At 35.2% G+C, this 16562-nt stretch overlaps 1 protein-coding gene across 5 annotated transcripts in view; it reads left to right on the top strand.

The window, feature by feature from the left end:
* Positions 1-16562, top strand: part of PNPLA8 (patatin like phospholipase domain containing 8) — a 90418-nt gene that overhangs the window by 69902 nt on the left and 3954 nt on the right. For 4 of the 5 annotated variants that reach the window (XM_009203701.2, XM_009203700.4, XM_009203702.4 and 1 more), the window contains exons 7-9: positions 1792-1849; positions 4922-5116; positions 12739-12934. In XM_009203701.2, the coding sequence (XP_009201965.1) occupies positions 1792-1849; positions 4922-5116; positions 12739-12934 (449 nt within the window). The remainder of the gene's footprint in view (positions 1-1791; positions 1850-4921; positions 5117-12738; positions 12935-16562) is intronic. The other variant, XM_021936188.2, reaches the window with a different exon arrangement.

Consider the following 16562-nt stretch of genomic DNA (forward strand, 5'->3'; position numbering starts at 1 on the left):
GCTGTCTCATTTTTACTCTTCTAGAAGCTTCTTTATTTTTAATCCTAACACTGATAAATTTTATCAGTGTGGTTAGTTGTTTTTCTTTCTCTGCTTTTTCAAATTCAGCCTTTGCTGCAGAATAAGCCACTCCAAAACTTAGTGGCTTAAAGCAATGATTATTTAGTCTCATGACTCTGTGGTTTGACTGGGTGTTTCTTCTGTTCTTGACTGAGCTCACTTGGTGACTCAGCTAATGGGCCTGGGAAGTCTCTCTCTCCACCTGGTCATTCTTACCCAAGCTTTGTCTCATCATTGTGGTTTCAGAGTTCCCAGAGGGCAAGCCCCAGTGGATAAGCACTTATCAAGCCTCAGTTTAATGGCATGTTTGCTGAGGTCACATGGACTGAAAGCCACGCCAACCGAGAGTCTGTAGGAAGAGACTATATACAACGACATGGATACCAGGACTATGATTCACTGGGTGCCATTATTGTTAATATTCTTCTCTACCTACCTTCTGACCTTTTTTGTCATAGCATTTTTTTTCCCTCATTGTTTATTGAGAGGATTTTTTTTTTCCTGTGATAATTTTGTGTTATTTTAAGGGAACTATTTTATGGCATCAGTAGAATCTAGGCATGTTGATTTTTTTTTTTTCATATTTTGGCATCTCAGAAATAAACAATTACCATTACTTTCTTTACAAATTTATATTCATAAGTTAATTCACTGAAACCTTTTTAGCTTTTGATAAAATCAAGATTTAAACAGAAATAAAAATAAATAAATATGAACTTTGCCAAAAAGTGTGAAAGCAGCATGCTCCTAGGATTTCTCATGTAATTTTACAGTAAGAATTCTATGAAAAGACAAAGAACCTTAAAAAGATAAAATGCATGGATCTTCATGTGGTAGAAATCTATAGATAAGGTTGGGGATGACAAAAGATCTTGTCGATTTTGGAAAGTACTTTACATTGATATTTATTAAAGCTTATAAAGGGTAGATCACTAAGCAGTTTGTAAATATTCTTTTTATGAAATTCACTAATATTCTAGTTGAGAAACATGAGTATTGTTTGAAAAACACATTAGAAAATGGTTTTACTAATGAGGAAGGTTGGTGAAACCATACATAGCCTTTGTATTCAATATAGGGAAAATACATAATTTTTAAGTCTGGAAAAGTCTGCATTGAAATAAAATTCTCTTACTATGGAATTGCAAAAATTGCTGCCCAAGGACAATTTCTGTAATGTCATAGTGATTCAAATGCCAACTCTGATGATTTTCAAAGCAGTTTTCTTGATGACATTGGCTCTTACCAACTAAAACAAGCTTCAAGTCTCATTGTCCTCACCTGGTTACTCTAACTAGCCCATGCATACTTCTGCAGTCTTATCTCAACACAGCTCCTTTATCCTATTGGCAGGACCCTGAAAACAACAGATTTCTTTTGCCTTTGTGCCTTTAATCTGTATACGTCCTAGCTTTAAATATGTTGCCTTGAAGTCTTTCAGTGTCTTCCTCAAGCTAATTTCCTGCATCTTTTCCAGTTACTGTCCCTCTATTGGTTGCTCCACTTCAGAACTATAGATACTTGCAGTTTGAATCAGAGGTTGATAAATAACTGCATATTGTTTCATGTGCATTAATGGGATTATAAGCCTCCTAGAGGAGAGTCTTACATTTTTTCCCTCATAGCACTTTGACGAAGCCATGGACAAACAATAATTGCATGCTGTATGTTTCCTGGTTGTTAGGAGATAAAGTCATTTTGATATAACTTATTTTTTCTCCTTTAATAAAGGGATAGAATGGGATCTGCACTGATGATTGAAACAGCAAGAAACCCCACATGTCCCAAGGTAAGCTTAGAGTCTCTTAAATATAACACCTAGTTCCATCTGAAGGTCTGGTGAAAGCACTTGTCCTGAGGGCCCTTTTATTTTATTTTATTTATTTATTTTTTATTTTTTGAGACGGAATTTCACTCTTATTGCCTGGCTGGAGTGCAATAGCGCAATCTTGGCTCACCGCAACCTCCGTCTCCCATGTTCAAGTAATTCTTCTGCCTCAGCCTCCCGAGTAGCTGGGATTACCGGCATGTGCCACCACACCTGGCTAATTTTTTTGTATTTTTAGTAGAGATGGGGTTTCTCCATGTTGGTCAGGCTGGTCTCAAACTCCCAACCTCAGGTAATCTGCCCACCTCGGCCTCCCGAAGTGCTGGGATTACAGGCATGAGCCACTGTGCCCGGCCCTGAGGGCCCTTTTATTAAGGTATTATAGATTAATTAATTCTTTATATATTGAGTCATTCTATGAAGAGATAGGATATGATCCTTATACCTTTTCTAAATGCGGTAAGACTGTAACAGAAATGGAAGAACATGAAAGTCAGACTGAAAATAAGGAAGAATTATTTCATCATAATTTAAAAAATCAAATTTAGTGATTTAAGGAACATTATGACATTTCTTACCCTAGATTTTTAAAGAGAAATTTTATATGCCTCTTAGATACATATAATACAATCATGCATCACTTAATGGGAACACATTCTTAGAAGTGTGTCATTAGGTGATTTTGTCATTGTGCAAGTATTATAGAGTATACCTAGACATGCTTAGATGGTATAGCCCATTACACATGTAGACTACATGGTGTAGCCTATAGCTCCTAGGCTATAAACCTGTACAGCAGGTGACTATACTGAATACTGTAGGCAATTGTGGCACAATGGTAAGAATACTTACGTATCTACAGATATACAAATATCTAAATAAAAAATATCTATAGAAAAGATACAGTAAAAAATACAGCATAGAAGCCCCTTTATAGTCTTACGGGACCACTGTTGTATATGCGGTCCATCATTGACCAAAACATTGATATGCAGTGCATGACTATATTAGATTATATTGTTATACAAATTGAATCCCCAGTAAAATTTTAATGTCACTTAGATGTGTCTCAGTGTGACTCTTCATTTATTTATTTGTTTGAAACCCGATGATCTGAGTATTGCTTGAGTTCTGTTTAATTTACTTGTTTAAAGAATAGAATTTATGTGCCTAGAAATTTCATGCAGCTTGTATTTATTCTCAGATAACAAACGGTAACCGTGAAAAATCAAACAAGTGCAGCTCCTTCTATTGCTCTTTATGGCATACTCATACTTTGATTCATTCTGCAAGTATTAATTATGCACCCACTGCTAGGCACTTTGGATTCATTTGTGGGCAAATGCAGACATGGGGTTTATAGCTCTGTAGGGCAGCAAAGGTATTAATGAAATAATCACAAAGATGACATGTCGTAGTTTCCCTGAAATACATAAGTGCTATGGAGCATAAAAGCGGTTTTCTGAAAGCATATTTTTAAAGGGACGTGAGGGACAGCTACTTTAAGGAAGTGAGATTTGAGATGTCAGTGTGAAGGCCATTGAGTAGGAGCATTCCTGGCAAAGGGAATGGCCTGTGCAGGAAGAGTCAGAGAATTCCACTAAATGATAGAGTTCTTGAAGACTAGTGCCTCAGAATCCGAGGGCCGCACGTGAGATGAGGCTGGAGCAGTAGGCCAATTAGATCAGACGCAGGGCCTCAGAGACTGTGATGAAGAGATGACTTAGCTCTTTTGGAGAGGACACTAGGGTGCACTCTATGCCTCTTGCTTGTTCCCCTGTACCTCCAAGGCTCCTTGTTTGTTTGCTTGGTTTAAATCATGGAAGTTGTCAGTTTTGAATAAAATTTATGGAGAACTTTAGCCATCTTAAGAAGTAAATAATCATGATAAATGGAGAGCCACTCATATGTTTTCTTAATCCAGCCATATTTATATTCCAATTATAGAAAGACTCTGGATTTTAGTGTATGGCCAGTGCCTATCAATAGTGGCCTAGAGACAGACTTGGATTACTCACAGGAATTTGGCATGTGACCTTTGTTTATTAAATATCAAAACAATTGGCAGGACTTGGCATAGGACACTAACTTTTGCCTCATCAATACCTGTCAGCCTCTTAAGTTTGTATTACAGATCATTAACAAAACAGCACATTTCATGTCAATTTAACCAACAATGATAAAATTTGAGACCTGAGATGGTTGACATTATAGTTTTTTAATAAACATTACCCAACTACCAGGTTTTAATAATTGTGACCTGAAAGCATTGATTGTGTAGTGTTACATTTCAGTTTCATTGAAGTCAGAATACTTTCATAGAGCACAGAAACAAAGACTAATTTGTAAGTGATATTATGAAAATAGTGTACTTATCTTGAAGCAGTTTTTTTTTGTTTGTTTTGAGACAGAGTCCCACTCTGTCACCCAGGCTGGAGTGCAGTGATGCGATCTCAGCTCACTACAACCTCCACCTCCTGGGCAAGCGATTCTCCTGCCTCAGCCTCCCGAGTAGCTGGAAGGCGCCGCCATCATGTCCAGCTAATTTTGTCTTTTTAGTTGAGATGGGGTTTCACCATTTTGGGCAGGCTGCTCTTGAACTCCTTACCTAAAGTGATCCACCTTCCTCGGCCTCCCAAAGTGCTGGGATTACTGGTGTGAGCCGCTGCACCCAGCCTTTAAGCAGTTTTTATTCATTACTACTGTTTTGTCAATTATTGAGTAAAAGTCTAGAAATCTTTGCCTTTTTGAATATTTTTTAAATCAAATTGAATGGTGGTCAAATAAATCTCTTATTATTATTCTCTTATAATAAATTTCTCAGAATTGCTTCAGCCTTTATATCTATTATCCCACAAAGAAATGCCTGTTTAAAAGATCTGATTCTCTTTTTTCAACATTATAGTTGTGTTACACATATTTATTTGATAGAGTTGTAGATTGTTCATTCATACTACTAAATAGTATTTAATTTTTACAGATCCCAAATATATTACTGTTAACGATGGAATTGTTCACCTTTTTATTTACTAGGTAGCTGCTGTAAGTACCATAGTAAATAGAGGGATAACACCCAAAGCTTTTGTGTTCAGAAACTATGGTCATTTTCCTGGAAACAACTCTCATTATTTGGGAGGCTGTCAGTATAAAATGTGGCAGGCCATCAGAGCCTCATCTGCTGCTCCAGGCTACTTTGCAGAATATGCATTGGGAAATGATCTTCATCAAGTAAGTTGACTTGTATGTCTTATCTTTTAAAATTTTACATGATTAAAAGAATCAGCACGTATTAAATGTCATTGATCTTCAGAAGGATCAACCTAGGAGACTTTCTTCTTTGTGTCTTCATATGTCAGAAGAGGAACAATTTAGGATATTTTTATTTGTTGTTTTTCTTAACAAGCCTCTGACATGCAAACACATTTTGGGAAAATTTTTGTGTGTTATATAGTGTGATTCGTAGCCCATTATGATAATTTTGATGGAAAAGTGAGAGTATGTATGATTAGCTTTCCAAACATGATAAAAATTAAAACCGATATACACTCCCTGAAAATGCAGAACCCAGTCTGTTTGACAGTTTGGGTGGGCATAGTTTGAAGAAAGGGATACAGTAAAATAATAATAAATACTCATTAAGTTAGCTGTGTGCCAGACACTTATTTAGTGCTGTGCATGCATTATCTCATTTAATCCTTGCTACTTATGAGGTAGAATTATTTCCATTTTACAAACAAGGAATTCACACCTTAGGAAAAGTTAAGTAACTGGACTAGCATCACAGCTGTTAAGTTACAGGGTTAGGATATTGTCTGTAATTATACTCTTTATTTGTAAAGTTGAATATTATTTCTGGAAATTCTTTTTATGTTATGTAAACTCATTTACACTTTTCGTCTGTCAAGTTTTTCCAACTCTTTATGGAAATCTTAATTCATAACTTACACTAAATGCTAATAAAGCTTTAGAGCTGATACTTTGAAAGCTTGTATTTTTATATATGCTTAATTTTTTATATTATGTCTCATTTAAAGGAGTAGAATGAGAGGAATCTTGATGTTTTTCTGTAGTCCCTAAAGTATGTCTACTCTCTTTATTTGGTCAGATATCTGTTGAGAAAAAAATCTTATACTGTTGACAGGGATATTCAGGTAGCATTCAAAAACTCATACATAGATCTATATAAACAACATGTCAACAATATAAACTTCAAAACTTTCAAATGGATCATTTAAATGTAAATGTCAATATTATAACTAAAACATTTTTATCAATTTTATCTCATTTTGATACAATAGCTTATATATATTTTTAAATGTTATGGTCAGCTATTCCCATTTTCTTTTTAATCTTTAAGTAATATAATATTTGTAGCTAAGAGATTAAAATAGGATTCCTTTGTCTTTGGAGTCAATTCAAACCATTTCTTACTTTGCAGAATCAGTCATTGTTGAATTATGTAAGGCACTTCCCCTTCTTGCCTTTCTTCTCTTTCTTCCACCCCCTCAGGCAGAAAGTACTGGCTGCTGAGATTCTGATAGTGATTTCAGGACTTAATGGTCAAAATAAAATTTTTATTTTAATATGTGGCTTACTATTTTTAACAGCGATTTCCCCCTATTCGTATGTACTGTGTCATAAACTGAGAAATAATTTAGACAGTGTATGTAAAATACAATAGGATTTCTAAGTTATAACCTTAATATAGTGCTACAAACTTTCAGTTATGCCAATTAGTGAAAGTCTCAAATACTAAATAATTACATTTGGGGATCATGTGTTTTCCACATTTCAAAAGAAGTTATCTCATTTGCTCTTTATTCTTTACCTAAGAGAAAGTAGTTCTAAAGTTTAACTCAGTACTGTTGAATATATATACCAAAGTAATTCAGCGGTTCCTTTTCCATTTCAGATAGATTAGTGATATTTCTGTTCATGCTTAGACATTTTTATATTGATGACCGTAATCCTTCAACTTATTTTGAGCCACAGATTAAAATAACTTCTTAAGGTTATTTGAATAAATAAATGTTATTTATAATTTACATAAATTTTTATGTAAAGCATATAGCCACATGGGCAAAAAATGTACTTTCATATAAATAAATAAGCTTCAGAAACATTGGCACATTTAATTAATAAAAGTATTCAAATGGAATCTGGAGCCCAAGAAACCTACTTAAGGAAATATTTTTCTTACTGTATATTCTCTTCCAAGACTTGAAGAAGAAATGGGGTACTTTTCCCTTCAAATGACAACTCAGAAGATTGATGGGAATATTTTAAGGTGTGAATGATCTTGGTTGCTTAAACAAAGAAAATATTCAAGCGAAGTCCTAATTCTTTCTAACCATTCAGAAGTTTTGCTAAGTTTAAAGTATGGTACTTACTACAACCTTCTCATCCTAAATTCTTTTAATATTATATTCAATTATTACCAGTCTTATTTTGAAAATCCCTTTTAGCTGTCACATCTGACATATGTTTTAATGTAGTTACTTTGTATCCATTGTAGTAGAAGTTAATTAATATTCTATTTGAGCAATTATTGAAAGTAGTGATATAATTAAGAGTTATGAGTAGGTGAATGGGGAGATTTCATTTGCCTTTGACTATAAGAAGAAGAGTATTACAAAATTTATAAGGTTCATTAGAAGTCCTAGAAAATTATAAAGTGAGAAGAATTCTTTGTGAGTAGCTCCCAATCTCTCCCCATCTGCCCAAGTAGTAGCATAATATGTACATGGAAGTACTACTTTTTACACAAAATTATTCTATCTCTCTTTCCATCTCCACCTTGAAAATTAAATTGTTCATTCCTGTCTTTGGAGAAAGAATCTAATAAATTAGTTTACACTAGAGGTTTTGATGACCATTCTGATATACATATTATTCCTACCAGGCTTTATTTACATCATAAAAGTTTTTGTTCAGAGCTTAGGATACATGAACATAAATAAATTATGAAATTTTTGTTTAAACATTGCAGGTAAAGAGTGTTTTTAGCAGAAAGAACCTTGCTGACACCTGCTAAATTATGCCTATACCAAACCACAATTAATAATTTTCATTATAAATGGACAGAAATGTAGCGAGTGCTTACTCAGTGTCAGGCACTGTGCTAGCTGGGAAGGATATAAAGATTTTTAACCATAGTTGGCATATTGTTTGTGCTTCCTGGATCCTGCCCTCAAATAGTTCAGACAAAAGAATGTAAACCCAGTTATAGAATAAGGTGAAAATTTAACCATCAACATATGTACAGGATTAAGAAGTACTATAGAGGTGATTTATTCTGTCAGGGTCAGCTTAACAAAGAAGTTGTCATCTGACTTGATGTATAAAAATTGGGTCATTGATTAGGGATAGAAAATGGGATAAGGAAGGGAAAATGGGGAGTGATTCCTCAATGGTTACAGAGTATGGGTGATAAAAATGTTTTGGAAATAGATTGTAGTTTCAAGATACAGTGGCTTACACCTGTAATCCCAGCACTTTGGGAGGTCGAGGCTAGAGGATCGCTTGAGCTCAGGAGTTTAAGACCAGCCTGCTGCAACATAGTGAGACCCTGTCTCTACCAAAAAAAGAAAAAAATATTAACAGGATGTGGTAGTCCACACCTGTAGTCCCAGCTGCTCTGGAGGCTGAGGTGTGAGGATCACCTTAAGCCCAGGAGTTAAAGGTTACAGTGAATGCCACTGCTATCCAGCCAGGACAACAGAGCAAGACCCTGCCTCAAAAAAAAGTAGATAGTGGTGATGTTCACAAAACATTATATAATTAATGCCACTTAATTGTACCCTTAAAAATCATTTAAATGACCAATTTTGTGTTATATTAATTTACCACAATAAAAAGCAAATTTTAAAAGAAACTAAGAAAAAAAGTCAGAATAAGATAATAAAAAGGCGTATCGACGTTGTCCAACGCTTACTTTCTGGTACGTTTCTGACTTTGGATTTGAAGTGATTAAATATACATTAAAAGCAATAAAATGTATTTGTAAATTTTAGGCTATTAAGCACATGTATAGTATACTTCAGTTCAAACACAATCTGTGTGTTCCTCTAAGAGATAATAAGTAAATTATTCAATCAAGTCATTTATCAAGTCGATTTTACTTTGGCAGTTAGCAGTATGCCTGGCACATGCCATCTATAAAAAAATAACTGTAAATATGAATACTTGAATGAATGGAAAGGCTACAGGAACTACCACAGACCCAACATTAGCCCAATGACGTATTGATAGAATAGGCATCTGAAAAGAGGAGGCTAACTATAAAACAGAGCTTAAGAGTTAGTGTGCCTCACCACTAGATTAGAGTGAGCCCAGAAACCTTAACTGCTGCACTGTTTTGATAAAACGTGAGTAAAGTTTAAGGAACAGAAATTTACTTTGAAAAATGGTTAGCGAAACTACAGGAAACCTGCCAGTTTTTTGATTTGGGATTGATTTTGCAGTAATCGTTTCTTGCTAAAATTTGTTTGCCTCTTCATCTTTTCCCTTTTTTGTCTTTTCTGATCATCCTTATATAGGCTTTTATATAATGAAAATGTGTTTCATCTAAAATACCTACTTGATTAGAAGTTACACAGGGTATAACAAGTATAGAATTTAAGATTTAAATGGTTTAGTAAAAAAATAATGTTTTCTGCCAAATTAGAATTTAAATGTTACCTCTATCACAGGATAGGTATCATTCTAATAATCTGTTAATTGAAAACAAAGGAAAAAGTTGAAAGGATTAAATTCAAATTTGTACATGAGAAAGCCTTTAGGAAATAGCTTAATTATTACCACCTGCATTGAAGGAATCTAGATTTTTACAAAGTTCAGCAATACAAATATAAATACCTATCCAATTTATTACTTTCAACACATGTATAAAGATAGCTAAATTTAAAACTAGTTCTTTTCAACTGGTGAATGGATAAACTATGGTATATTCAAATAATGAAATATTACTCAGCAATAAAAAGGAGTGAATTACTGACATTCACAGAGACATAGATGAATCTCACAAGCATTCTGCTAAGTGAAAGAAACCAGTCCCAAAAAACTTATGCTATATGATTCCATTCATTTTGATAACAAAGTTCAATGTGTGACCTTGAAGAGTAGTTGGATGAATAGGTTTTTGGAGTAAATGTGGCAACAAACCACCCATGCTAAAATGGAGAATAGAGCAAGCAATAAAAAGATGTGGCAAACTGCTTTTCTGAACGTCAACACAGCCCTGTGTATCCCAGTTATCTCAAGGGTATCACAAAGCTACACATTGGTGATAAATGGTGATAAATGACATTTGCCATAATAAAGGTCCATTAGCCTCAGGCTGGTTATTCTATAACTAAAGAGCCAGTTAACTTTCTCTGGAAAGTGTTGTTAGTATTTAGGAACATTTCTATATATTGATAGCTGCCTCCTAATGTGAGCTTATTGATCCAACCAGAGTATTATTTGAGACACAGGTTTTTGAGAAAGTTGTTTTGTAATGCCATAAATGAAGACGTACCATAATCTATGGTTTGCAGAATACTGCCACTCCCCCTAAAATAACTGAGCATAAATTTGTGAAAAGATGAGGAGTGTTCTTCACATTCCATGAGAAATTTTAGTAACAATAGTATACTTCATTAGTAGGGCAAAATCCTACATGATGTTTTTAATGGGACCTTCAAGCCAGAGCACTAATGGTGGGATAGATGATTTTCCACAAAGAAAACTACTTGGGAGAATCGATTATATTCCTATATACAAGCAGAGAATAATTGGAAATCAAAATTGTAACAAAAGCAGTATAGTTTACAGTAGATCCAAAAAATTAAGTACTTAGGTATAAATCTAACAAAACATAGAGAATCTGTATGTTGAAAACAGAAGATGAAAGAAATAGAAGAAGACCTAAAGAAATGGAAAGGCATACCATGATTGAAAGATGCTACATGGTAAAGAAGTTTACAGTAGATCCAAAAAATTAAGTACTTAGGTATAAATCTAACAAAACATAGAGAATCTGTATGTTGAAAACAGAAGATGAAAGAAATAGAAGAAGACCTAAAGAAATGGAAAGGCATACCATGATTGAAAGATGCTACATGGTAAAGATGTGAGTTATTCCTGAAGTGATCTATAAATATAATGCAATGCCAATCAAAACTCTAGTAGGACTTTTCAAAAATTATACAGTCAGATTCTAAAATTTATATGGAAGGGCAGAGGAATGAGAATAGTTTAAACAATTTTATTATTTATTTATTTATTTATTTATTTAGAGACAGAGTCTCGCTCTGGCACCCAGGCACAATCTCAGCTCACTGCAACCTCCACCTCCCAGGTTCAATTGATTCTGTTGCCTCAGCCTCCGGAGTAGCTGGGACTACAGATGCGCACCACCACCCCCAGCTGATTGTTTGTATTTTTAGTAGAGACAAGGTTTCACTATGTTGTCCAGGCTGGTCTTGAACTCCTGGGCTCAGGCAATCCGCCTGCCTCGGCTCCCCAAAGTACTAGGATTACAGGCATGAGCCACTGCACCTGGCCTAAACAATTTTAAAAGAATAAAAAGTTTCAAGGAATCACACTGCTCAATTTAAAAACTTACTCTAGAGGTACAGTAGTCATGGCTACTGTATCAGTGTGGTATTTGCATAAAGATAGATATATAGATAAATGGAATTAAATAGAGAGTTCGGAAATAGATCATACATATATGGCCATTTGATCTTTGACAAAGATACAAAAGCAATTCAATGGAGAAAGGATAGTCTTTTCAGCAAAAATTGTGTTGAAACAATTGGTCATCTTTCTCTCTCCCTCTCTTTTCCCCTAACCCCCCACCACACACACAAACACACCCCAGAAACCGTGACCTAAACCTCGCACATTATACAAGGATAATTCATAATGGATCACAGTTCTAAATGTAAAACAAAAACTGTGAAACTTTTAGAAGAAAAACTTGGTGACCTGGGTTAGGTGAAGACTTCTTACAATTATACTGAAATCATCATACATGAAATTTAAAAATTGAAATTGAAATTTTGAGGCTGGTCTTGAACTCCTGGACTCGAGTGATTCTCCTGCCTCGGCCTCCCAAAGTGCTGAGATCACAAGCATGAACCACCATGCTCAGCGTATTTTTCTAGATTTTAAATACAATATAATGTTGATGATGTAATATATTTTCATATGGTTCTACAGTATATTTTATTATAGTTTGACCGTAATTTTATCTACTTTTATGCTAGTACATTTTTATAATGCTCTATCAGCATATTTTATTAATACCTTTGTTTCCTTTTGAATTCTTCAAAATAATCTTGATTATTGATAAATACTTAGAAATATAAAGTTTTGTCTATGTTGTTTACATTGTATCTGCGTTATAGTGAATGTGATCCATTGAAATTGTATTGTTAATAGAATTTCAAATAACTTAGAATTATTTGGTTATATTTGACTTGTGAGAGAAGAACTAATTTTAATTGTTTGGTAGAACCACAGTTCTTTCTGTTAGGCTTTAAGTAGAACCTGTATTAACCACTAAATAAGATAATGTGTCTTTGAAAAGTAATTCAGTTCATTTCAATATTTTTTAGCAAAATATGCAAAGCAACTAAGAAGTTCAAAGAACTTTCATAATAGGAAAGGAAAACTTAATAAGAAGTTTCTTTATGAGGCCAATGAGTCTTCACATGAATTTTTTTGCAGCTGTAGTCTATAAATAAAGAAATGTACTTTTAAGGAACCTCTTAGTTTTAAATAATTTATTTAGCTTATTACATAGTTCAGCTTTTCCTGTGAGTCAGTTTTAAGAGTTTCTTTTTTTAACTTGTATTTTGCAGGATGGAGGTTTGCTTCTGAATAACCCTTCGGCTTTAGCTATGCATGAGTGTAAATGTCTTTGGCCAGATGTCCCGTTAGAGTGCATAGTATCCCTGGGCACCGGACGTTATGAGAGTGATGTGAGAAACACGGTAACACACACAAGCCTGAAAACCAAACTTTCTAATGTTATCAACAGTGCTACAGATACAGAAGGTTAGTCTTGTTTACTGTTTAAAATACTTCAACTTCTAGCATTCTAGCAGTTTTTTGGTGGCATATGTTGGTCCTAACTGCAAAGGCATATGATATGTCTGTATTGTGGGTTTAGGAAGGATATGGGAGCAAACATTTTGTTGTTTTCCTTTCTTGCTTGTTTCTTGTTAGGTGACTAGAACAGAGACTGTTTTCCATTTGAAAGCTAGTGCTCCCTTTGCCCACTTACTGTTGGAGAAGTGCCTAAAGCTGGATAGCACAACATTTTGTTGGAGACTCTGAAGCCAGTTAAGAAAGGGAAAAGCAACAAAAGGAGTCAGATTGGTTCAAACATATACATGATAGCAAAGATTTAGAGTAAAGGGCATTCGATTATTTAATACTGTGAAGGCAAACTGGAATGAGAATGTGCTCTGCTTTTACTCTTGCTGCCCCTATAGTTTAGTCTTCATACAGAGACCAAAGTCATCCTTTAAAAATGCAAATTAGGCTGGGCACAATGGCTCACACCAGTAATCCCAGCACTTTGGGAGGCCGAGACGGTTGGATTACTTGAAGTCGGGAGTTCGAGACCAGCCTGATCAATGTGGTAAAACCCCGTCTCTACTAAAAATACAAAAAATTAGCCAGGCATGGTGGTGTGCACCTGTAATCTCAGCTCCTTGGGAGGCTGAGGCAGGAGAATCACTTGAGCCTTGGAGGCAGAGGTTGCAGTGAGCCAAGATCGCGCCACTGTACTCCAGCCTGGGCTACAAAGCAAGACTCCGTCTCAAAAAAAAAAAAGAAAAAAAAAAGTCTGTCTCCTTCTTAAAACCCTCTTTCAAGTACCTTCTCTGAAGTGTGTCCAACCACCCTTTAATTCTTGCTGGTCACCAAACTTGCTAAGCACTCTCCTACCTCAGGACCTCTGTAGTTGCTGTACTCTCTGTCTATAAGGCTGTTTCCCCAGATAGGCACTTGACCCTTATTTCATTCAGGTCTCTGTTGAAATGTCAGAGGGACCTCAGAGAAACCTTTCCTGACTGCTTTTCCATCTTCCTTATCATCTCGCTCTAATTTCTTAGCCTGCTTCTTGTTCTCTTTCTCTCACAGCATTTATCTCATTATAATTATATATGATATATTTGATTGTTTACTTATCCTTCTGTCCCACAAGAATGCAAGGCAAGAATGTATCCAGTTTACTTTGACTTATCCAGTTTGCTATTGACTCCAGTGCCTGGCATGTAGTAGGCATTCTGTGAGCGTATGTTGAATTTCTGGTTTTGGCCTTGAGGTGTTTGTGTGTGTGTGTGTGTTTTTCTTAGAAACAGGATCTCACTTTGTTGCCCAGGCTGGAATGCAGTGACAGTCATAGCTCACTGCAGCCTCAAACTCCTGGGCTCAAACAGTCCTCCCGCCTTAGCCTCCTGAGTAGCTGGGACTACAGGTGCATACCACTGCACCCAGCTAATTTTTTAGACCTTTTTTTGTAGAGATGGGATCTCCCTCTGTTGCCCAGGCTGGTCTTGAGCTCCTGGCTTTAAGTGATCCTCCTGCCTTGGCCTTCCAAAGTGCTAGGATTACTAGCATGGGCCACCGGGCCTTGCCTTGAGGTTTAGCTTTCCTCATTTTACTATTTTGTTTTTAGTTATTGGGTGAAACGTTTTATTAAATTAAAAAAATATATTAACACTTAACAGCTCCTTGTATTTGAACCTCATTCTTTTCATATCAGCATATTATTGGCCAAGTCATTAACATAAGTGAGAATCTTAAACTCCCCACTGAGGACTTTTATTCATTGAATGAAAACCCAAAAAAAGCTCATATGCTAGATTTTTCACTATCTGAAATTTTGTTGCCAGATCAGTGAAATACTCTTTTTTTCCCAGCTTTATTGAGGTCAGACTGACATAAAAATTGTATATATTTAAGTTGTACAACAAATTGTTTTATTATAAGTATACCTTGTATAATGATTCCCATAATCCAGCTAATAACCTTATCTGTCACCTGACATAGTTACTATTTTGTGTGTGCCTGGTAAGAACACTTAAGATTTACTCCCCTAGCAAATTTCAAGTAAACAATACATAATACATTGTTATTAGCTATAGTTACCATGCTGTACGTCAGATCTCTAATAGGTAGTCATAACTGAAAATTTGTACCCTTTGACCAACATCTCCCCATTTCTCCCACTCCCCAGTGTCTGGCAACCACCATTCCCCTCTCTTTTTTTTATTTCAACTATTTTAGATTCCACATAAAAGTGTTACCATGCACTACTCGTTTTCCTGTGTCTAGCTTAGTCCCCTTAGCAGAATATCTTCCAGGTTCATCCCTGTTGTCGCAAGTGGCAGGATTTCCTTCTTTTTTATGGCAGAATAGGATTCTTGTGTGTGTATATACTGTCATTTCTTTATCCATTCATCCATGGACACAGATTGTTTTCATATCTTGGCTATTATGAATAATAGAGTGAACATGGGTGTGCAGCTATTCCTTCAAGATAACGATTTCATTTCCTTCAGATATATACCTGGAGTGGGATTACGGGATCATATGGTAGTTCTCTTTTTAATTTTTTGAGGAACCTCCATACTGTTTTCCATAGTGGCTGTAGCAATTTACATTCCCATAAACAGTTTACAAGGGTTTCCTTTTCCCCACGTCCTTGCCAACACCTATTATCTCTTGTCTTTTTGATAACAGCCAACCTAACAGGTGTAAGGTGCGATCTCATTGTGGTTTTTGATTCACATTTCCCTGATGGCTCAATAAAATATCCTTACCGTAAGCCATTTGCTGAGACAATTGACTTTAGTCGGGCAGTCTCATAAGAGTTAAGTCTGTACTTTTTGCAAACCATGTAATGGGCTTATTTAGAATTTTCAAGAAACATGAAATGTTGCCTCAGTGTACCTGCACTCTAGTTAGAGACAAATGAGTAAAAATTTAATAAACTCAGTTAACTTTGAAAAAGATATAACAAGAATTATATTGAAACATGTACTTACTGGTACTAAATTGCTCTTGGCCTACAAAAACAACAATTTCATAGGGTTTAATATGTGGTGAATTGCTAAATAAATGGTAAATGATTGTAAGTGATTAAGACTATGAATTAAGAAGAGGAATGAGAAAACTTGATTGGTGTAGACAGCTTATAAGATGTAAAGTAGACTTGATGTGGGTCTTAAAGGATATATAGGATTTGGACATTTTAAAAGAGAGTGAAGACTTCCTCTTCTGGACATCATAAAATATTAGGGACCAGATATTTCCTCTCACCTTAAACAACTAGAAAAGTAGACAGAACAATGGTTTTCAGACATTAGATAACAGGTAACATAAGACAGTGATCTCTGAAAGGAGAATGAATGAGGTCATCACTGTTAATGTCCAGTTTGCTGCCTGAAAAGAGTTTCTATACTATAGCATAGGGAGGGGGCACCAGAAAAGTAGGGCAGTCTCTTAGAGTTGGAGAAACAAAGTTTGTAGTTCAAGGAGGTCAAGGAAAGTAAAATTTGTGGGCTATGTGCAAGATCTGAACAGTGAAAACTACCAAACATTACTGAGATAAATTAAAGACCTAAATAAATAAATAGATATACTGTGTTTGTGAATTGGAAATCTCATTATT

Source organism: Papio anubis, chromosome 4, assembly GCF_008728515.1.
Source record: "Papio anubis isolate 15944 chromosome 4, Panubis1.0, whole genome shotgun sequence".
Taxonomy (NCBI): domain Eukaryota; kingdom Metazoa; phylum Chordata; class Mammalia; order Primates; family Cercopithecidae; genus Papio; species Papio anubis.